Source organism: Anabas testudineus, chromosome 5 (assembly GCF_900324465.2).
Source record: "Anabas testudineus chromosome 5, fAnaTes1.2, whole genome shotgun sequence".
Classification (NCBI taxonomy): Eukaryota; Metazoa; Chordata; class Actinopteri; order Anabantiformes; family Anabantidae; genus Anabas; species Anabas testudineus.
Window position 1 is genome coordinate 25,276,870 of NC_046614.1, and position 23,126 is coordinate 25,299,995.

Genomic DNA, 23,126 nt, shown 5'->3' on the forward strand with positions numbered 1-23,126 from the left:
AACCTTAACCATCACAGTAAATATCTCACCCCAAACCATTGCCCCTAGCCTGACCTGAATCTGATCCTGATCCTAACCTGAACCTAAACCAGGTCTTGAAGCTGCGAGTACAGACCTATGTGTCCTCACAACAATAGTATTGAATTAAAATTAATCAGCACAGACTGTTACAATAAGCCTCTGTGTTGGGGTTTTCCAGTTTAACCTTATCTTTTATCTGTGTGTGTGTGTGTGTGTGATCTGTTCTTATCTTTATCCTCTGGCGTTTAATGGAACGTTGACAGAACAAACATTTGAAGGAGCAGAAACCCCCACCTCCATCATGTGCCCGTGGCAACTTAATTAAAATACTGTAGATCTGTATCATGACATGTGGCACATTGTACCGTGTCATTACCTGCAGATGTACAACACACAATAATGCGACTGTTGAATTGCACCTATTCTAGTCACAAACAAGTAATTATGAAGTGTGATCCTGTATTATGTTAAAATAATAATACAATAAATGCTCAGCCCTGCCTGCTCCTAGCAACACGGGGCCTTCACTTTCCACTGAGCTGGCCTTTCAGGACCTGTCTCATCCTTCGATGGTACCTGGACTGCTGTCTTCCTCCTCATTGTGATTCCCATGTGATTGCAGGATGTCAATGTACATGTAGCTTGTTGAATGTCTGCTACGCCACAACATAAATACATAATACAGTGTGTATAATTAAATATATTATTATGTTATTTAAGATGTGCTACAGTTATGTGCATTGGGTTTAAATTTAGTATCAGTAACTAACAGACATTATCAGAACTTTATAGAAATACAGCTGTTGGTTAAAGATCATAAAGGAGCTATATATGAACAGCGTCACTACAACAAACCACATTTCAAAAATTCCACACACTGGAGTTGATTTCATCCAGATGTTGAAGAAAAGTGAAAACACTGATGATGCAACGCTGAAGCACAGCTTGAAGAAGGAAAATGAAAACAACAGTGTTGTTGTCTCCAGAGATAAGGGGGGTTGAATCTCCTGCTTTCTCATGGAAACGGAGGAGGACAAAGTGAAAGAGAGAAGGAAAAGGAAAAGGAGGCAGAAATCATGTCGTCACTTTCCATGAAGCAGCGCAAAACCCCAGAGTAACTTCCCTTTTTTGGAAAGCAACACACAGACATGCTGATCTAATGCAAAATATTTCTAATGGGAATTATGAGGAGGATATTTCTCTTAAAGGGAGTTTCATCATTTTCATTCATTACATGTTCTGCTCAGTAGTGAGCTACATAAATGTAGTAAATGTAAATTCTGTATATTAACCAACTATCATCAGCCTGTAGTCATTTAGTCATGAATAAAAAACAGCACTTATATGAAATGAAATACTAATTTCTATTACACTTTCATATTTTATTCAGTGGTTAAACTCCTTTTTACATATTTTCTATTTCTTTAAAAAGTTAAATAAAGGAACAAATCAAAGTGAAAGCTATTGAAACTAGTGTGGTGTTCTGTGTATAAGTTATATTAAGCATTTCAGAGCCAGGTTTCCTTATTAAAACATATTCTGAGTGTTTAATTCTCCCCTGCTGGGACTTCAGTGAACAGGAGGGGGCTTTTATTTTGAAGTGTTTGTTGATCTTTTCCCTTAACTTCGAGTGAGGGGCGGGGCCACGGAGTTTACCGTAAGTGACGCGTTGCTTTACGTCACTCTCTCGACGCTGATTGGAGGAGAGCGATTTGAGGGGCGGAGTATATATAGAGCGGCTCGACCCGCGGAGTCCGCAGAAGTGGATCAGAGACCGGAGGGGAACCAGCTGCGGTCCGGGGGCTCGAACTGGAACCGACGTGACCATTCACTGGACTATACCGGACGTTCGCAGCTCTACGTGAATAACTTCATCTGAGTTAAAAGTTCCATCTGTCCAGTCCAACCTGAGTCCCACTGACCACCATGCTCCCGGTGTGCGTCCTGCTCGTTTTATCCGCCTCCGTGTTCTCAGAGTCGGTAAGTTGTTCCACGGACCCGCTGATCCACAGTCGGGGCTCAAACCTCTGCTCCTGTTGACTTAGTGGGTGTTTAACAGTGATTTCTTCAAGTTGTTAGTTTCCTACGTTGGGGGAGAGGGGGCTTCAGTGTGGGGCCGGAGTGGGGGGAGCTGAGGGCCCCTGACCGGACACTGGGGCTCCGTGAAGACTCGGTGTGATCCATGAAGTTAAAGTTACCATGTCTTCATTAAAGTATATGTAGATGAAGGTAGTTGTACTTTATGAAACACACTGTAAAATATCTTATTAATATAAAACCACAAAATCAGAGTGGGTCTGCAGCTAGGGATGGTTTGATTATGTATTCATAGATAGATGATAGATAAATAGATAGATAGATAGATAAATGATAGATAGATGATAGATAGATAAATGATAGATAGATAAATGATAGATAGATGATAGATAATAGATAAATGATAGATAAATGATAGATAGATGATAGATAGATAGATGATAGATAAATGATAGATAAATGATAGATAACAGATAAATGATAGATAGATGATAGATAAATAAATGATAGATAGATAGATGATAGATAGATAGATGATAGATAAATAAATGATAGATAGATAAATGATAAATGATAGATAGATGATAGATAAATAAATGATAGATAAATGATAGATAAATGATAGATAGATAGATGATAGATAAATGATAGATAAATGATAGATGATAGATAAATGATAGATAGATGATAGATAAATGATAGATAGATGATAGATAGATAAATGATAGATAGATGATAGATAAAATGATAGATAGATAAATGATAGATAAATGATAGATAAATGATAGATAAATGATAGATAGATAGATAAATGATAGATAGATAGATGATAGATAGATAAATGATAAATGATAGATAGATGATAGATGTCACGCTGTGCTGGATATTCACTGTAGAGTTGTAGTAATGTACTATCATACTTTACATTTGTGTGTTATCTGTCGTCCATCTTCACTTTAGCAGAGATCAAATGATTAAAACCTAACTTTTAGACGTTCTATGATTAGAGTCCTGTTTTGGTAGTGAAGTGGAGGCTCACTGTGTTGTGAAAAGCAAAAAGTCTGATTTCATGCCTCAAGAATTCGATGCCTAAAAAAAGTCACCGAGCTGGAGGTGGCTCACACTCACGAGGCCGTTTCTCAATGCTCTCGAGTTCAGTACGTGCTGGAATTATTTTCTGGGTGCGACCCCCTCCTGTTTTTGGCACTTTTGGTTTTTAGGGTTGTGGGATTTCTCCAGCTTTGTTTTATCTAAGGAGACACCTACTTATACTACAGCAGTCTTATTATTTAGTGACTTTCAGCATGATGGATTGTGTTTTGGTCTCAGTGGATTTGTCAGTTTGTTGTTTTACAACATTTTTTCTGATGTTATCACAACAAAATCCACAGTGAAGCTTCATAATAAGCTGCTTTTCAGTGCATGTTTCTAAGTGTTAATACAGGCTCAGTGAAGCCACCCACATAAACAACACATGCGCCCTGCCCCCCCCCCCAAGTTTTCCCAGTGTGTCACTGCAAATGGTGCAAAAGGGCACGTTGACGTGAATAACTGACTCTACCAGTTACTCCAGCTCTGGTACATGTGGCCATGTTTGCTTCAGCACGGCCTTAGAAAGTTTTTAGAGGAATGCATGTGTGCACGCCGCCTGCTTCGTCGTGACGTATGATGACACGCTGAAAGTTCCCATGATGTGGAGGCGCTCGGGAAGTTAATCCCGGATTGAAGGAGCAGACCCCTGCTGTCATTAGGCCCCTTCTTTCCACCACCACGCTGCAGTCGTCAGATCCACCTCTCCTTTACAAGCTGTTACATTCCTCAACACCACGTAGCTCCCACTTGTTCCCTCTGTCTGATCTTCTGGTCCGCTCCCTGCTACCCTCTCTTCTTTGCTTCTTTTTTTGATTTCCCCTCTGGAATGTGACCTTTGGTGACCTTGACCAGCTCTCTTGGGGATTTTGCACACTTGGAGGGATTTCAATAGGACCCTGGAGCCTTTTCATAAGGGCCACTCCTTTCCTCTAGCAGTGTGGATACACCTACAGCTTTTCCACTAAAATATCTTCTAGTTTAGTATTTGCTCCTGTTACTCTGCTGATTTTAGTTTTGGCCTCCACAGTTTGTTCCTACTGACCTTTGCTGTCTCTGTGTCATTCTTAAGTTTGCCTCGGCTTTCTTCCTTTTTCTCTTCGTGGATACTTGTCCTCTGACAATCCTTCCCTCCACCTCCATCTTCCCAGCTCTTTCTTCTCTCTACCCACTGATTTCATTATTGCTACTGGTTGGATTTAGCATTCCCTGCTAATCAATAACAATGTTCTGCTACCTGACAATTGACCGTGCTCTGAATGCAAAAGAGTCTTTGAGAAGCCACCGGCATGATAGGAATGTTTCTGTCAATGGATTTAGTTTCTTATGGGCACAGGAGGGAATGTTTCCGCCTCACATGCTAAACCAGCCCGGTCCTGTGAACAGTTTATCAGTTTGTCAAAGATAGACCAGGCCAAACAAACCTGTTCTATGTGCCTTTTTCCACTGACCTCAGCATTTTCTTCCCATGTGTGACCGTATATGGGGAAAATCCCTCAAGTGAAGGTGAAGTCCAATATTTGTTTGGGTTTTTTTATGTATGTGTGCTGTTAAAAAGAAAGACGGAGCTGTTGGACTCATTAGGTTTTTTATCAGTATTTTTAATTTAACATCATTCAAATTTCTTTTTCTTTATTTGAGCTCTGACTGCCGTCAAACTGTTGAGCATCAGAGCACCTTCATTTAACAAATGTGCTTGTGATAACAACTGTTGTAGTTAATCAGGGTAAAAAAATCCTCTTTGGCCTGGAGTTAATCCATGTTGCACCACAGACCCCTAGTTTGTTGCCTTTTGGAGCCTTCTGGCTGAGTCCATTTGTTATATCCTGTTGGAATGTCGCTGGTTTTGCATTAAGACCCCAGAAATTTGCACCAGAATGAAACAGTTTTTTAAGGACTTTTTTTGTTGTTGTTTCTTTTGCATGATGGGCTGCACTGAAAGGCTGTGAAAGCAAGAGAGAAAGGGGGAGCATGATAAATAGTAGGATGTAATAATGGTTCCTGCATTGCTGTCCGCTGGTCTATAAAATCCCTTTGGGCCGTGGAATGTTGGCACAGAGAGTGGAGGTTTTTGTCCTTCCTGCCCCTGATGGAGAGAATCTGTTTCCCTCTTTCCCTCCACCCCTTTTCAACCGCTACATACTCTGGCAGTTGTAACAGCAACTGTATGAATACATTTACAGCAGAGTCGACAATAAAACCCGCCCCATTCTCATTATATTACTGCAAATTCAACTTTTTTGGACTTCTCCTGCTGGAGCTGCACGCTAGTTAACGATAGCCTGGATCTTTTACAGCAAAGCAAAAGTATACAGAGCTGCAGCCAATGATTATTTTCTCAGTAATAATTCCCTCATGTCGTCAGACTGCCTGACCAGGAGACCAAAGACCTGTCCTCAATGTCTTCTTTTGTCCAACCAACAGTTCCAGTTACAATAGTACAAAATGGAAAAACCACATTAGAGAGACAGGAACTAAAGGATCAGTGTTGACCAATTATTAACATTTCGGTTATTTCTGTAACTCACTGGTTGGTTTTCAGTCCTCTACAATAATAAAAAAACAGCTAAGATCAAACGTTTTTGTTGAGTAGTTGCAGTTTGGAGATTTGTCAGTTAACTAATCAGAGCCAGTCGCCTTCTTAACAGTTTCACAAACAAACTAATGACGGCGTCATCAAAACCACAGCAGCAATAATTCATCAAGTGACTAAAGATTAATCAGCGACTGATTTAATTACTGATTGTTTCTCACATGTGAGAACTTGCTGAAAATCTTTGATATTTGTACATTTGTTGACCTAAAGAAAATTATTGAAGCAGTTCTTCAGTGTATTGACCAATCAACTAATCAGTTAATCAAGAAAATAGTAGTGTCGGTGCAATGGAAACTTGGAATAAACAGCATCCTGGGAATCGCAAAGGCTAACACAACCCATCCCCATCACCTCCTCCCCCTGGCTTGAAAAGAGGAGCAGTTACAGCTTTGTGGTGTGCTGGTAAAATATAGAGCCATGGCAGAACATGGAATATGATCCGTACTGTGTTTTCATCGGTAAGTATATCAGTGAGCCTGGAGGGGGGCTGTTTGATGTTGGACCTGCAGTCCCAGGACACCCTGTCATACCTTGACAGATGGGTCCAGGCCAGACTGTTAACAGCTCCCAGCACTGATGCACTCTGTACTTTCTTTTCCGAGCTGAACAGCTGTATCTGAGGTGAAAAATGTAGGGAGTGAGCGTGAAATGTCATAACCAAAATACTCCACCCGCCCCGGGCTGGGAAACAAAGTCTAATATCTGAAAAATGTTGACAAAGCAGCTCTATCCGTAATGTGACACAGGTTTTGAACATGTACAGTTAGATTTTATTTGTCTGCTTTTCCTCCAACTGGAGCTGAAACAATTAACCAATTAACCAATTAGTTCATCTAATCTCCAGCACTATAATATCATTTTGGTCTCTTTTGTGCAAACTTTCCCAGTTTTCTGCTTCTCAAATGTTAGCATGTCAAAACATGTCTTGTCTCACTTTACAGTAAACTGCTTAATCTTTGGGAATTAGACGAAGTCTTTATATTTAATAGACTCAATAATTAATGTCATGCATTGTCCCAGTGTTTACCTGTGATGGTATATTTTTGGGTTGTGTGGGGGTTTTTGCAGCTTCTAGCAGAAACTTGCTTCTTGCAAATGACAATACATTTACATAATTCCTGCCAAACTTCCCTTGTGCCACATACAGTTCATTCACCCAAAGCCACCAACATCAGTGTCTTTGGGTGGTATGAGGGCTTCCCCCTATTCAGACATCCTTCCTGATAAATGTGTCGCAATAATAAAGCTCCTCTTTGATGTGGTGTGTGGGTGAATCACTTTGTGCCTCTGCACTGTTGTGTGTACCACTGTGTGAGGTCTGCCTCTCTATTTAGACCCCCAGTGACTCAATCAGCACATGTAAGCACCACAGTCACTGAACCTGTTGTCAACAACAGTCCACTTTGTCTGTTTCAAATCCACAAAATTCATGTTTAACTTGTGCTAGTGTTGAACCTTTGTCTGTGGATATTGATGTGCAAATTCAATTCAATTCAATTCAATTTTATTTGTATAGCGCCAATTTACAACAGAAGTTATCTCAAGGCACTTTACAGTGTAAGGTTTAAGACCTTACAGAAAATATTTATACAAAATATTAGAGAAAACCCAACAATCCCATTTGAGCAAGCTTTAGGCAACAGTGGAGAGGAAAAACTCCCTTTAGAGGAAGAAACCTCCAGCAGAACCAGGCTCATAGTGGGCGGCCATCTGCCTCGACCGGTTGGGGTGAGTGGAAAGAGAAGAGAGAAAAGAACAGCAGGCAATAAAGACAACAACAAGCAATAAAGACAACAACAAGCATCAAGAACATTGGGCAGATGAACTGGATTCTGGAGATGTACAGCTCCAGGCCGAGGATACCTGCAGAAAAGTACAGAGAGAGGGAGACAGAGAGGAGGAAACACAACTAAAAGAGAGAGAAGACACAAAGTTAATGACATGCAATGGTGGCATTTGCATTGATACAGGAGAAAGGAGAGAGGAGAGGAGCTCAGTTTATCAGTAGAGGTCCCCCAGCAGAATAACCTATATCAGCATAACTAAGAGATGGTTCAGAGTCACCTGATCCATCTCTAACTATAAGCTTTATAAAAAAGGAAAGTTTTAAGTCTAGTCTTAAATGTAGAGACGGTGTCTGCCTCCCGAACCTGAACTGGGAGCTGGTTCCACAGGAGAGGGGCTTGGTAGCTAAAGGCTCTGCCTCCCATTCTACATTTGGAAACTCTAGGAACCACAAGTAAACCTGCAGTCTGAGAACGGAGAGTTCTGCTTGGAAGATAAGGAACTATGAGGTCTTTAAGATAAGATGGAGCCTGATTATTAAGGGATTTATAAGTTAGGAGAAGAATTTTAAATTCAATTCTGGATTTAACAGGGAGCCAATGGAGAGAAGCTAACGTTGGAGAAATATGATCTCTCTTGCTAATTCCAGTCAGAACTCTGGCTGCAGCATTTTGGATTAACTGGAGGCTCTTTAATGAGTTATTGGGACATCCTATTAATAATGAATTACAATAGTCCAGTCTGGAAGTAACAAATGCATGGACTAGTTTTTCAGCATCACTTTGGGACAGGATGCTCCTAATTTTAGCAATGTTTCTTAGGTGAAAAAAGGCAGTTCTAGAGATTTCTTTTATGTATGAAGTGAAGGAGATATCCTGATCAAAGATAACTCCGAGGTTTCTTACAGTATTACTTGAGGCCAGAACTAAGTCATCAATGGTGAGAATGTGTTTAGACATAGTGTCTCTGAGATTTTTAGGCCCAAACAGTATAACCTCTGTCTTGTCCGGATTTAAGAGAAGGAAATTGGAGGTCATCCAGGCCTTTATGTCTTTTAAGCATTCCTGAAGTTTGACTAATTGATTAGTTTCTCCTGGTTTCATAGATAAATATAGCTGGGTATCATCTGCATAACAATGGAAATTTATAGAGTGTTTCCTAATAATATTGCCTAAAGGGGACATATATAACGTGAAAAGAATCGGTCCAAGCACAGATCCCTGTGGAACTCCATAGCTGACTTTGCTGTGCATGGAAGACTCATCATTAACGTGTACAAACTGAAATCTATCTGATAGATACGATTTAAACCACTCTAGTGCTGTTCCTTTGATTCCAATGACATGTTCCAGTCTGTGTAATAAAATGTTGTGATCTATAGTGTCGAATGCAGCACTAAGATCTAACAAGACGAGTATAGAGAGTAGACCATTGTCGCAATAGAGATCATAGTGACTTACCAGTGCTGTTTGATGATGACTCTAAATTGACTGGAAATCTCATACAGTTATTGCTAGAGTGGTGACATTGCTTAGAACTATTTTCAAGGATTTGAGATAAAGGCAGATGGATATTGGTCTATAATGCTAAGACCCTGAGTCCGGTAGCTTTTGAGTAGGGCTGACTACAGCAACCTTCAAGCTGTGGTACGAGCCTTTTGTAAGACAGATTGATCTGATCTTATGGACGTGCTGATCAAGGTAAGATCCTTGAGGAGTCTAGTTGGGAGGATTAAGACACATGTTGATGGTTTAGAGGAATTAATTACTGAAATTAATTCAGAATGATCTACGGGGAGGAAGCAGTCTAAGTACGAGCGTGGATCAAATGCTCACTCCCTCACTACTGAAGATGGAAACTCCAAATTGTTAAAACAGAATGAAGAGAATTGTTTTAATCACTTGCTGACTTGGCAAAGTTACTGATGTATGATGCTCCTACATGCTCCTACATGTCCTGTCAGAAGATATTCCAGGAAGTGTGTAAAATATTACAAGCATAACAATTTGAATGCATCAGGGCCCATGGGGTGTAAAGTTGTCCCTTCCCTAAAGCCAGCTGATTTAATCATACCTGTTCCATATTAGTGTGAGGGTGGAGCTGCAAAAAGCAGCACACACCGGCTTTAGGTGCCAATTTACTGTAGGACATCACAGCATGGAGTCGATACATGAACTTAGAAGAACCACAGGCCCCGTTGACTCGGACCAAACTCTCCAGTGTTTCTATCGGTGTGAGCACAGAGTGCATTGGCTCCATTGTAAAGGGAGGAATGTGTCGGCCAACTGTGTAGCCAAGGTCTTGGCTACTTATCCGACACACTCCTCACTCTGCCAAATTCAACAGCAGCGTGGATGGTTTCTTACGGACTATCACAGACACGAACATGTGGATCTGTTTTATCTCTCTTTGAAGGAACAGTTGTAGCTTTCAGGAAATGCACTTGTTAAATAAGATGTTTGAATCCATTCTTATGTGTGAAGCTATTTACATTTAGCTTAGCTTAGCTTCAAGAGTGGAAATAAAAAAGAAATGCAAGTAATCAAATGGAATAGTTTCATGTGAAATCACTGAATCACTTAGATGCTCAGCAAAGCCCATAATTAAGAAGCTGAGTTTCTTATATTTTGAGAGCCAAGCCAGCTCATCACCAATATTATCTAGATAAGGATGAAGAACAACTAATAAGATCAGTGAGAGATGTTTTTCTGGAGTTTAATTAAACACTGTGCTCGTTGGTGTGTGAACATTTTAATTTGAGCTGTTATTTAAGTTCACCACAGGCTCATTTATTGTGTGTTTGGCATCATAAGCCATTTTAAGAAATGGTTCTAAATACAAAACTAACAAAGACTCTACTTCTTTAAACTGAGCTTAAAGTAAGTAAATTGTCAGCTGCTGCTAAACTGGAAATATAAACTGATCCAGCTAAATACCATTCTTCTACATGAATGGGAGCTATTGTGACAAATAGGAAGTATAAATAAGTCGGTTGTTTACTGGAAAGATTCATATTCATGCTTAATTTCTGGCTTTCATTAAACACAAGTTGATTGTTTCGGATGGATATTTCCTGTTTCCTGACTTTTTCTTATTATTTCCTGCCTTTTAAGGCCGCAAGCTTATCTGTTAGCCGATAATAACTCTGCAGTAGCTTGAATTTAGTCTGTTAGGCTGTAATGTCTTTGATCCAGAGCAGCGATATGCTTGCCTGAGGGAGCAACATCAAAGAGTTTGTAGATGGAAGAGTGGGGAAGACATTAGAGCTGCACGGCTTGTGTAAGAGTTTGAGATGCTGCAGGCGTTCGGCTTGTGATGGGTTTTGGTCATAACATGGAATCATCCAACTGATGTGCTAAGATGGCCTCATCAGCAGGAGGAAGTGACCAATAAAGGCCATTATAAGTAAATTAGGCTTATCAGTGGAACCTGAATCCGCACTGTCTGCTGCACAGCTGACACATCTGTACAGCCTGCAGCTCCTGTCAAATGGACAGGAAAATGACCAGAGTCCAACAGAAGAGACAGGTGGCACAGTTTATCATATCAAAGTAAAGTGCAACAGTATTACGTCATTTACTGATTAATATTTGTTTGTGTGACAACGAAGGAACTGACCTGCTTGACTAAACAGAGTTTAATTGTCTAAATGATAAATCCTCATGTTGGTCAGTGACTACAGTTGAGATTTTGAGAAGCTGCTGGTTCCTGGTTCTAGATTGTTCCCACATCACATCACGACTGCAGGTATGATTGGAGCCGTTTATGACATGGGAAGTAAAGTAGTCACACAGTAATCATTTCTGGGCCTTTTGAGGAAGTTGTGTGATTGTTGTTAATGGACAACTGTATGATTTTTAACTTAACAAGGATCCCTTAAATATAGTAGCTCTCGCTTTACGGGACCTTTGGATACCATAAACCCAGGGCCTTAGACTCAAGTGCGTGTCCTTTTGGCAGCATTGCATCAGGGATCAGAAGTGCATCTTAAACCAGATCAGGTGACACAATATGGTTCAAACCCTGTTGGTTCAAGTATCACCCAGCACCGACGGGGTCAGGGCGGAGGAGTTGAAAAACAGGATGGAAAATGGTAATGGGAGTGAAATGTTGAGAGGTGAAGGAAGACGAGGAAGTACTTCGGACTTTAAATTCTGACTATTTAGTTTATTTGGGCTTACAGAGGCTGAAGATCCCAAAGAAGAGTGATACAACATTAGAAAACAACCATAGTTGTCTTTTCTTGAAAAGGTCAAGAGACGTTGGACATCACAAAGACTGAGGAAGCACATTCCTGCGCGCTGGTGTTTCTTTTCTGTCTTTTCATAATTTGTACCTCCTCCACACCGCTGTGTGAATGGAACAGATGCCTCTCTCTGTGCCGGCAGATGGAGGAATTGTTTCCCCAGTTTAATGAAGGGAGGCTGCTGGGGGCTTATCCCCGGTTACCTTGGTCATTGATATGCTCTTGAGGCGTCCACTGGCATTGTTTGGTGTCAAAAGAAGGGACAGATCCAAAGGCTTGGTGGCGGGTGTCTTGACAGACTGCCTTTCAGTCACCATGGACAATTGGAACTAGAAAGTTTAGGACCTCCACAGAGGGGACAGGCAGGATAAACAAGGACATAAGCCTAAACTGAGGTGTAAAGAGTTTTTAGCAGCTGTAGGGAGGCTTTCTTAGATCTGACCCTTCAGTGGAAAGTCATAATGGAAGCAGGTAGTCAGTAAAAAAACTTTTACCTTCCTTACCAGTTTAATTTTAGTTTATTTATTACAAATACAGCTAAAATGGTAATGAAGCTGCGCGCAATTCATCAAATACCCACTCCATAAATTTATCAACAGCTTGTTTGATAATCAGTGCTAAACATTGATTGATTGGTTCCAGCTTCTCTAATGTAAGGATCTGATTAATCAGTAGTTTAGTTTTAGCCTCATTTGTATGAGAAGGAGCTACTTTGATTTCTCTTAGCTGACGGTAAACTAAATATCTGTGGGCTTTGGACAATAAACTTGTGAAAATATCTGCTCTTATCTGAGCTCTTGGACCTTGCGGCGATGATTTCCTTCACTCTTCTTACATTAATAGGTTGCATTACTTCACATGGTCCGTGGATTCACACTCTGTGGGTGTTTTAGTTGAAGGCCAAATTAACTCTGCAATTAAGAGGATTTTATTAAACTGTTTAGCTGTTAGAAGACTCTGACCTTTGTGCCATACAAAGAGCCGTAGATAAAAGATAATCTGATGTTAAAATCACCAAGTCATCTGATCAAGAAGAGATATTATCTTATTTGTTCATTTAACTTTGCACAGGAAGAAATAAAAAAACTTTTACAATTTAGGAAGAGGTTCTTTCGTGTTTTGGAAGTAGAAAGTGGTAAACTCTAGTGTTGTGGTACAATTCTTGATTAAGTACTCAAAATGTGGTGCGTCATGGCCCCGGACATCATTTTCCACTCGTCTCCATTAAATCCATTTGGTTGGCTGGAAATCGTTGGTTTGGCTGTGATCCATATCCGCCACATTAGGCAGGAATATACGAGGCTGTGAAGCACTGATGGGAGGACAATGGTGATCTGTTCAGCTTGTAAGTGGCTTTTAAAATGGCTGACAGATAATGTGGTTGACCAACTTGAAGTCAAGAGTTTGGCTCTGAAAGAAGATTCAGTTATAATGACACAACATAACAAAGCCTAATACACGTAGAGATGGTAATCTCTTAGAAATGAGAATCATGGGTTTAAGGAAGTCCACATTCTTGGGAATCTTCATTAAAGGCCTCGTTATCCTTGTGCTTTTGCTGAACATGGAGCGTGTTGTTGTTCTTGAGTAATCAGGGTTCCAGGATGTTTATTTGGCCTTTGTGGCTTTCCTCTGAACCACACTGAGCTCTGCTGGAAAACACACAACCAGAGTTTATCTTGCAGAGCCCATTAAGGCTTAAGGGCACATTGGGCTTATTAACAAAGGGTGTGACAATTTTTCCTCTGAATATGTGTGTGGCAGAGATGCTTGGTGATAATGACAGAGTTTGGGTGCCATAAAATTAAAATTAATGACTTTTCTAGAGTTGGAGAAGGATTTCTGCTAATGCACGTTTTGTTATTTCCATGACTGAACGGATCAGACAGGTCCTCATTCAGTCTTTGTGAAATCACCACGTGAGAGCTGATTTTCATGTGTGCCTGGTTATATAACCACCGTTCAGACGCTCTGCTGGTTTAAATGGTAGTTTTGTGTAAAGTTCACATTCTTCTTCAGCTTTCACAGTAACTAAGTGAAACATCAGTTTTCATCATCTGGAGAGGTGTTATCATTGTTTTTTTTTTAAACACCTCTCCAAGCTGTTGCTTTTGTTAAACTTCCAGTTTCATTATCTGCCCCGTTGTGGGCGTGTTGTTGCCAAATACATTCTTGGATTTGGAACAGCTTGTTTTTGTCTGGACTGACTGAAACTTGGCCTGCATCCCATTCTGGCATTGTTCCCTGGGTGAATCCAGTAAAAATGGGATATGCCCGACATCTGATTCAGAGGCAAAGCAACTTCTAATCTCTTAGCTCCTCTTCTGTGTGAGTGAATCAGCCTGGCCTGTTGGGACAGGTCCCAATCAGCCTGTAAAACTGTATAATGTTTTCAAGCCCTTCAGCCGTTCATTTCCCCAGGACACAAATATATGGCCACATTAAACCACTGGGGGGTTTAAAGGTCAGGAGCAGCCACTCCAGGACACTGACACATGAATATATTGACCTTTTTGGGGTATTTGCCCTGTTGTCTGAGGCTTAGAAGATAAGATGCTCTGACTGCATCTTCAAAAGTTTGGAGCTAAGGAGAATTGTATAGTAAATTTGTGCTCGTGTCTGAACTGAGAACGGATTAGCCCATAAACCTGAATTTTTTTAAACCCGCAACATAGCAAACAGAGTAAAACAGGCCTCAGGGAGTGATGTAAGATAAGTGTTGTTTGGATGATTCACGGTGACGTGCCCGATTGAATGGTCCTGACTCAGATGAGTCCGTATTACACTCTGAGAGCAATTCCTATAAAGTGACTCGCACCCATTCTGGGCCTGTTCCGGCACGTTGCAGCAGCAGACTCGCATCTGAATGGCAGCGAAGAAATGAAGAGCTTTTAGTGACCATTTACAGTGTAGGATTCATAAAGACATGGAGGCTTGCACTCGCAGGCAGGGGTCCATAGAAAGGCTGTGATGAAATGTAGCTATAACGTGAGTGAACAGTATTTGGTCAGCTAGTTAAAACATCAGAATAGTTGGTTAAAAGCAACGGACAAACAGCTGAGAACGGTAGATGGACACAAAATACTGCTAAAGGTAATAAGTAAATCGTTGAACATGTAAATTGAAGGTAATGGAGAATAGTAATGTGAAGGTAAATGATTAACTAATTGGCCCAAAATAGGCAAAACATACTGTGATACTATAAAAGACGTATGCTTCTAAAGGTAACGGTTAACCAGTTAACATGAGTGAAGCGGTAAAAGTAATGACACGTCGAGTGCAGCAGTCCTCACTGTTCCCTGTGCTGCTGAGAGCAGTCGCAGTAAAATGGCCGCCCCTGTTTGAAGTCCCTGTGCACTTACAATGGAGAACACCTCCCACCCCCTCCCTTTCTTCATATAGGCCACTTTTAAAGGCAGAGAGGATTACCTTCAAACACACTGTTACCATGCCAAGTATTTGAGAACACACATAATGCTGGGAGGCCCCGGGCAGACTGGGCCACCAGTTAACCCTTAAATTGAAGCCTCAGATGGAAGTAATTATGAGGAGAACTCATGACGTCAACACAACTCAATCTGTGTGTGAGCGGGACTAAATGAGGATGTTGTGAGATGCCCAGGCCTGTTTCCAGTGTGGGTTGTGGTCGCTTTTGTTCTCAGTGGAAGGCTTCAGCTTGTTCTGCTCGGCAACGTCAAGTTTTCTTTTCCCGCACAAAAGAAGGGAAAACGGCAGACGCATAGCTGAACAGTTAAAAGTTAATCTGCCTGCATGTTAACTCAGGTTCAGAGAGGAGTGGAAAAAGCAGCAAGTTGCTTTTTTGTGCATTTAAATTTAAAATTTCACATCAGTTCATTGACATTTGTTTTTGATTAAACCGTTAAAATGATGGATTCATTAATCAGCTTGGTTTGATTTGTCACTCGGGATGATTTTATAGTGACTGTGACATAAGAGAAAGATGCAGTACTAGGTTTTGTCCTCAGTTTTACCCTTTTATCTACACAAAGCCTGAACTTCTATGTAACCTTATGATCGTTTTGTCTTCTTTCAAAGAATATTTCACTTTGAACTTCAGTAAAAGGAAATCCACGCCAGTGTGGGTGAAACTTGAGCTGCTCTGCAAATGTTGGATCTGATGCTAAGCTTTTCTCGCCTTGTTTTACATCCGTCTGTTTAGTTTAGCCTTAATGCTGATTAAGTGTGCGTGTGCTGTAATGATAATTAGGCTGATGAAGGGCTGTGTGTGTGGATTGAACACATTCAACAGCTCTGATGTTAATCCCTTCACGCTGCTTACTAACCAAATGGTCGAGGAAATTAAGTGAGCTAATGTGATTTAAAGGAGCTTGATGTGTCTTCATGATGTTGAGCTTCATGGTGAGTGACAGAGCAGGCGGATAGACAAGTGCCTTCATCAATTTAAACACATCACATTGATGGGCTGGATAGCGGAGTGGGAAGATCTCTGCCCTCCATGTGGGGGACAGGGACGTGAATCCCAACTTTTGTAATTAGAATGTCAAAGTGGTTCATATTCAGCCGGTCGTCCAAACTCGGCCACAGTCCTTCAGTAACAGAATAGAACAGAAAGAGGAATTGTCTTTAGTTTTATTAAAGGTCTGAATGAAAAACCAAAGTCTCTCCTAATTGATACTTTGCTTGGAAACAGCACGTACATTTTCTGTCCATTAGTCTCAGTTTTCCACCAAACCTCCGTCATGTTCTGGGATATCAGGTGGAGACTCCAGAGTAGTTGTGGCCACAGACGTCACCGACTAATAAGAGCTTTTCTTTCCCAAACCTCTGTTTTTGTGTCTGTATGTGGCATCAGGGCGGCGACAGAGAGACGCGGATGCTGTTTATTCACTCCGACCTTCATCATCGTGTTTGTCTGTTGCCATGTTAATAGAGATGAGTGAAAATTAGTTGAAGGTTTCGGTTGAATTTGAAATTGTGGCTGTGGGTGGTTCTGCAGAAACGTATAAGTGGCTGTCAGATAATTTTCCCCAGTTTGAGTGTGGTTAGTCTGTAATGTGCAGGTTTAGGTTGGTCGGGATGTTCTCTTGTCTCGGGACATGTAACCACCGTGCTCTTGGAATGAGTAATAACTGTTTGCTGCTTTTGGATCATGAACAGTTTGTGCAGGGAAGAAGGCTTTTCACAGGAGAAAAGATGGTGGTGAGGGCTGTGTTGCTCAGAGGCTCCACCCTGTGATTCACTACGTTATATAGGTATCCATGGTTCCCAGAAGGTGAATCCTGAGGTTGACATGGAGCTTTGACTTTACATCCAGCATTTTTAGTGTCTCCTGTACTTTGATTGATGAAAAAATAATAATAACATCTGCACGTCTGTCTGTTACCACGTTAAACAAACACTCATCTGTAAGTTTCCAGCACATCCCTCTGACGTCCGTTCTGTCCTTGGTGTCCCAGCAGGTGAGGGAAACGGAGACATGGATGCCCATGAAGACCACACAGATGGCTGCTTTGTCAATGCACAGTGAACAACCAGAGTCGTCGGGAGAGTCCCCAATCGTCTCCGACTTCGGCTTCACAGACGACGATGATGATGAAGCTGATCCTTACACAGACTACAGCGAGACTCTGTACGACGACGAGGACGAGTATGACGAGCTCTCTGGGTCCGGTGATGGAGGTTGGTGTCACAAACACTTGATACCATTTTGATTTCAATTTCAGTTCATGTGTTGGAGGTGTTCTTCTTGAAATAAGATTAAATGTGGAATCTGCTTCTTTTCACAGCAACAACTGTGTCACCAAGAAGAAAGTTCAGACCATCAGCTGATGTAAGACATCATTACATCGTTCCTACATTTAAAGATTTGATTAAACCTAATATTATTTTAATCTGTCTCATCTTGACATCAGTTAAGTGTCATAAGTACCTGTTACACAAAATAAACAAACCTCAGTTTGACTTTATTTGTGCCGAGTCAGTGAGTCAGTGTTTTTAAATCTGTCTCTCGACCCTCAGCCCGACGTGAACAGCAACAAGATCCCAGAGCTGGTGCTGCCTGTGCAACCAACCATCGACGAGGAGGAAATCGTCAAAAAGAGTAATGAGATCCCAGTACTGCGGAATAAACCAGCTACCAACGAGGACTCTCCATCCAACGTCCTCATGTCCCACGCCAGCGAAGAGAGCATCTTTAATAAGAAGGAGGTGCTCGCAGGTCAGTAGAGTGCCGCTTGTGTTATAATGTGTGTGTGATGAGGAGCAGCTGGAACAGCTGGAAGGGTGAAGGATAAGAACAACTGTAGAAATGGAGATAAACACAGTAGTTTGAGCCACGTGGAGACATTTTCCTCAGCTGTTGTACTGACAGCAGCTGGATGATCAGAGGTTTGTACAGCAGCATTTCTCTTCACTGCGGCTCAGACAACAAATACTTTAAAATCATTTCCTACAAACTTTATAATAGTGAGGTCAGAGGGATGTGGAGTGGAGCTCTGGACTCAAGTCCCAGTTAGGACAAAGGTTTAGATGAGATGAGGTGGAGCAGGTGATTCAGCAGTTCTGCAGTTCCTTGAGTAAGACACTGACCCTTAAATTGTCCTGGTGCCTGAAACCGTGTCCTGAGTGTCTTCACATATGTGAATGTCCTGGAAGTCTAACTTCTCTTATCTTATCCCTCGCAGCTCTGATCGCTGGCGGTGCCGTTGGCCTCATGTGCGCCATCCTCCCCATCGCCCTCCTCATCTACTGCATGAAGAAGAAGGACGAGGGCAGCTACGACCTGGGGAAGAAACCCATCTACAAGAAGGCCCCCACCACAGAGATCTACGCATAGACCCTGACCTCCGCCTTCCCTCACAAACACACCCCCCCAGCCCTTAAAAACAAAACCCAATCAGGGCCAGCACCTGGCCTCACAGTGCCTCATCATATCATCATCATCATCATCGTCATACCTCTTCTTCCTCATGTTCATTTGACTGTACAGCGGAGCGACGCTCAAAACAAATCAGGAGAGAAGCCCCAACAACAATCGATTGACTGACTCTTCTACCTTCTACCTGATGCTTCCAGATATTAGTGGTGCTTTCTAAACCAATCAGAGGCTTCGTTGCTTCGCTGTGTCCCTCTCTTTTTCTCCAACTCGGAAAAGGAGCAACAGGAGAGGACTATTTCAGCTGCGCTACGCCGTGATCATTTTGTGTCTCGTGTTTTTCTTATTTTGTCCCCATGTCGAGAGAAAAACAACAGAACTTTACAAACTGAGGACTTGGAGAACTTTAACTCGTCTTTCTCATCTCCTCCATCCTGTCTTCCTTTCCTCCAGCTTCCAGTTAAAAACACTAACACTGTGCAATGGTTGTTGTCTCCGTATGGTACACATTAACAGTCCAGTTATTTATTTCCTCTCAGCCTGTTTGTTGGACTGAAGCTTCTCACGTTACTGTAGAAAATGACTTTTAAAGTTTTTTTTGTTTTTTTGTGAAGAACTCCTTGTAATACAGAGAGATTTAAGAAATTTCATTTTTTTTCTATTAAAGAAAGTAAAAGGTTCATGTTGAAACTGATTTTAATTCCAACAAGTACACGTCATTGTTACACTGTGTAGTTTGATACTGTCATTTTTATCCTTTTAAAACTTTAAACAGGGGTCAACAAGTATTTGCAAATGATTCTGCCTGATTTTTAAATATGTAGAACGTTCAGCACCACAGGATGATTCGGGTCATTGTAGGCAGGAAATGAGAAACAGCCCAAATGTGCAGCTTCTCCTAAACACAGAGAGTGAAACAAGTCACCTGTCCTTCAGTTTGGTCCCGTTCTATCAGTACTAATAAAGCCCTGTTGTCACGGTTTAATGATGCCCTGTAAACACTCATCATGTGGGGAAACTCCCATCTGCCAGGGAATCAGGACTCAGATGACGCGTTCAGGTCGACGTTGTCCTGCCGCCGCCGCCAGTACTTCAAAAACCTGTAGATGAAGTTTAATAATTACCAATGTGCCTCCAGGGCTGGTTTTGTTCTTATGGTGAAGTTGGCTGGAGTCGAACAACAAGCTCGTACAGGGTGACACACCTACATTCCTCACACACACACACACACACACGTCGACTGGGCCGACCCTCCAGTTTAATGGAAGAGCTGTAGTGACAGTGAAGTACACGTGTGTTTACGCTGACAGTCAGATGACTGATCCACTCTCATGACTGGACTGGAAAGATTTAGCAGCTGCTTAGCTTAGCTTAGCATAACGAGTGGAATCGGGGCGAAGCGGCCCGGCTGCGTCCAAAGGTAGAAAACAATGTGGACTCAGCCGTGACCATGTCAGATGACGGTTGAACTCCTCTCACCGTAAGCGACTTTGTTCTGGTTTTTAAACTTTAAAAACAATTCAAATTTATCATTTTTACACTTCGGGTTTAACAGGATTCAACTAGAACTGGAGGCTAGCTGTGCTAAGCTAACTGACACCTCACATTAAACAGACACACGAGTGTCTGGATGTTTTATATCTGTCCAGCAGAAATCAAATAAGTGCTGAACTATTCCTTCAAGTCTCTCTCTGTCCTCCTCCATTGACTTAAACATGTGTTGTTGGTGAACCCAGTGAAAAGCGACGTTAAGCTCTGTGATCGGAGAAACCGGTAGTTTTTGGTACTTTCTATTTTCCGTTATTGTTTTTCACTCGTGGGGTTGATGCTTTCTCAATAAGCTACAGACGGTTTGTCGTTTTGGTTCTAACGGGGTCCTGGAGCCATTCTGAACAGGTTTGCTCACATTTCGTAGGTGAAGACAGCAGCATGCACTGCTCTACCAACAATTTGTATATAGTCGTTAGATAAAAATAAAAAACGCTTCAAAAAATTCAAGTAGCCGCCTGGCAGCAAACCATATCTACCAAATATTTAAATGCCAAATTGCTTTTCTGTTTCCTTTCGGCGAGCAGTAATGTGGATGTGATTTACTGTAAATGAGTTTTAAACGACCAATGTTAAAACTAACTCGCTCCTCGTGGTTCTCCAGTGTTTTTGTGTTTTTCCTGCAGTAGATCAACTCGGTCCTTTTTTGTATTAATTTAACTGTCAAATTATTTTATTGCCTTCTTTCAGGTTGGGGTGTTTCCCCCTTTTTAAGCTGATGTATATGTGATTTTAAAAGTTTTATATACACTAGTTTGAGATTTTCAGAGGCAAATAGTTGTGAAACTTTTTATTTTGTAAGAGTTTCTATTATCGTTTAGACTTTTTGCTTTTGTATTTATGTTGTATTGTTTTCCTTTTGGTTTGGATGTAGAAGGATTGCTTGTGTGGTCGGTGTTCATCTCGTCGTTCAGAGGATGTTGTGCTGATGAGCCATGTTGTCGGGAGCAGACCTGGGTTGATCACCAGCTGGAACTCTGTTGACAGGTTTTCATATGTTAGGCTGCTGCCACCCAGTTACTGAAAGATCCTCGAGCAATTAGAAATGTAAATGCTGATGCAGATTTCCTTCGTCAGACTGGAATAAGTCTGATTAGAAAATGAAAACCTCCTGGTTCAGTTGGTCATCAGCTCCACGTCTGCTCAGTGAGCATGGGAGAGAAATGTATGTTCTGCTGCTTAATGTCACAAACACCACATGTGAATCACCAGTGGAGTGAAGAAGCCAATGAATCATTGGCTTCTGCATGCAGGTTCTGATTTATTATTGGAAATAAAGCTATTTTTATGCACATTAACATTTTTAAGCCGCTGTTGTGTCGTCTGTTTCCTGATTGACAGAATTATGCCATCGTTTCATATGGTAGAAGAAAAAAGGTGTTTATAGAGAGGTGCCAGACGAGTCTACTCATCTCATCTTTAAGAGCAGAGTAGCAGGAATCTGTCCTTTGCTCATGTTAATTACAAGCGTCTCTATCACAGACTGAAGATCTGCTCAGTAAAACCTGAACGTTTCACTCTGCGTCTACAAACCTATTTACTTTTACAGCTCCGTCTGTCACACAGTAACTTAATCCAGCTCTGATAGGTCTGTAGGAGAGTGCACGGTAAACAGGCTGATTTCAATCTGATCAAATTACCAACAATACCACTGGATCACATGCCTCATGCAGGTGAAGGTAATTTGAATCCCTCACGGCGCCACTGACAATGAAAACTATAAATAGTTTTCTAAGTACTGTTGTTGCAGTTCGAGGGCTTTTGAAGCCGTCCTGTGACGAGAGTGACCACAGCAGGTTTGTAGCTTCAGAGTCGGCTGCAGGCTACAGCAGCTAATACAAAAATCTTTTGCCTGATAAGATAAAAGTGAATCTAGAGGAAACTCTGTAGGACGGACTGCTGGGACTCATTGGGGGTCACCGTGTGAAATCTGGGTCCAGTTCTGCTCGTGAGGTTTCACTGACACTGTCAGATGTTATTGATTGGTATCAGTTCCAGGATCACGTAACCTCAGCGTTCTGGTTTTGTGAAGCCACATCATAACTTTCCCAGGCCTTTGACGACATTCCCAGTATCACATGTCCTCCATTGTCTCTGATGGACGGGAGTCACCTGCGTCTCTTTGTCTGCTGTTCGCACAAAGGGACACAAAAGACAGACGGGAGACGAACTGCAGCTGAAGCTGGTTGTGAACAGAGAAGAGAGAGTAAAGGAAACAGAACGTTGTGGAGACGTTCAGGACAAAGTTCAGAGACGTGTTGAGCTGAGAAACATCCAACATGAAAAACTGGAGCAAATACTGAACCTCTTCAGGTGCTCTGAGACCAAGTGTGACCTCTGACCCGTCTGTTTGACATGACCACAAGAAAAGACACAACAAAGAAACAGGAAACACAATAAATAAACTATTTCACTCTGTTTTTTGTATTTTTAGTTTGTTAGTTTCTAAAATCTTTGAGCCACCGTACGTTAGTCCTCTTAAAAGGACATTTTACTGAGCAGGTTACGATCGACCACGCTTCTGTAAATTAGCAGCTAACTTCACATGGTAAAAACCCAGTGAGCAGTAGAGGAGGCCTCTTTCTGTTTGTGAGCTGCTGCTGCAGCGACAGACAAGCTGCTGCCTGTCGGCCTCTGTGCTGCAGGGAAAACACGCTCGCACCAGAACACTGACGGATACAGCACACACACTCGCTCCAGCACAAACACATATTCATACATCTTGTTTTACTCTCATTTCACACACGGTCACGCTTTCTTTCAAATGAATGCTGGTAAACAGAGAGAGAGAGAGGAAGCTCTGTAGCAGACGTGTTTGTTCAGGATCTGTGGAGCCAAGAAAACAAGCAGAGACGCAGGTTAAAGTGCAGTTTTGTGATCCTTCCAAACCTTTTCTAAAACTTTGCCTACCTACGTTTTTAAAACGTCTTTAATGCAGCTCCACGTAC

At 41.6% G+C, this 23,126-nt stretch overlaps 1 protein-coding gene across 2 annotated transcripts; it reads left to right on the forward strand.

The window, feature by feature from the left end:
- Positions 1-1,787: 1,787 nt before the first annotated feature.
- sdc4 (syndecan 4) lies at positions 1,788-21,476 on the forward strand. Of its 2 annotated transcripts, none has more exons than XM_026348127.1 (5): positions 1,788-2,001; positions 17,213-17,435; positions 17,543-17,586; positions 17,775-17,973; positions 18,440-21,476. In XM_026348127.1, exons 1-5 carry the CDS (start codon positions 1,948-1,950, stop codon positions 18,589-18,591), a joined length of 672 nt encoding a protein of 223 aa, XP_026203912.1. In that variant the 5' UTR covers positions 1,788-1,947; the 3' UTR covers positions 18,592-21,476. The 2 variants fall into 2 exon arrangements, with proteins under 2 accessions (XP_026203912.1, XP_026203913.1); XM_026348128.1 differs by having other exon boundaries at positions 17,216-17,435.
- The last annotated feature ends 1,650 nt before the right edge of the window (positions 21,477-23,126 follow it).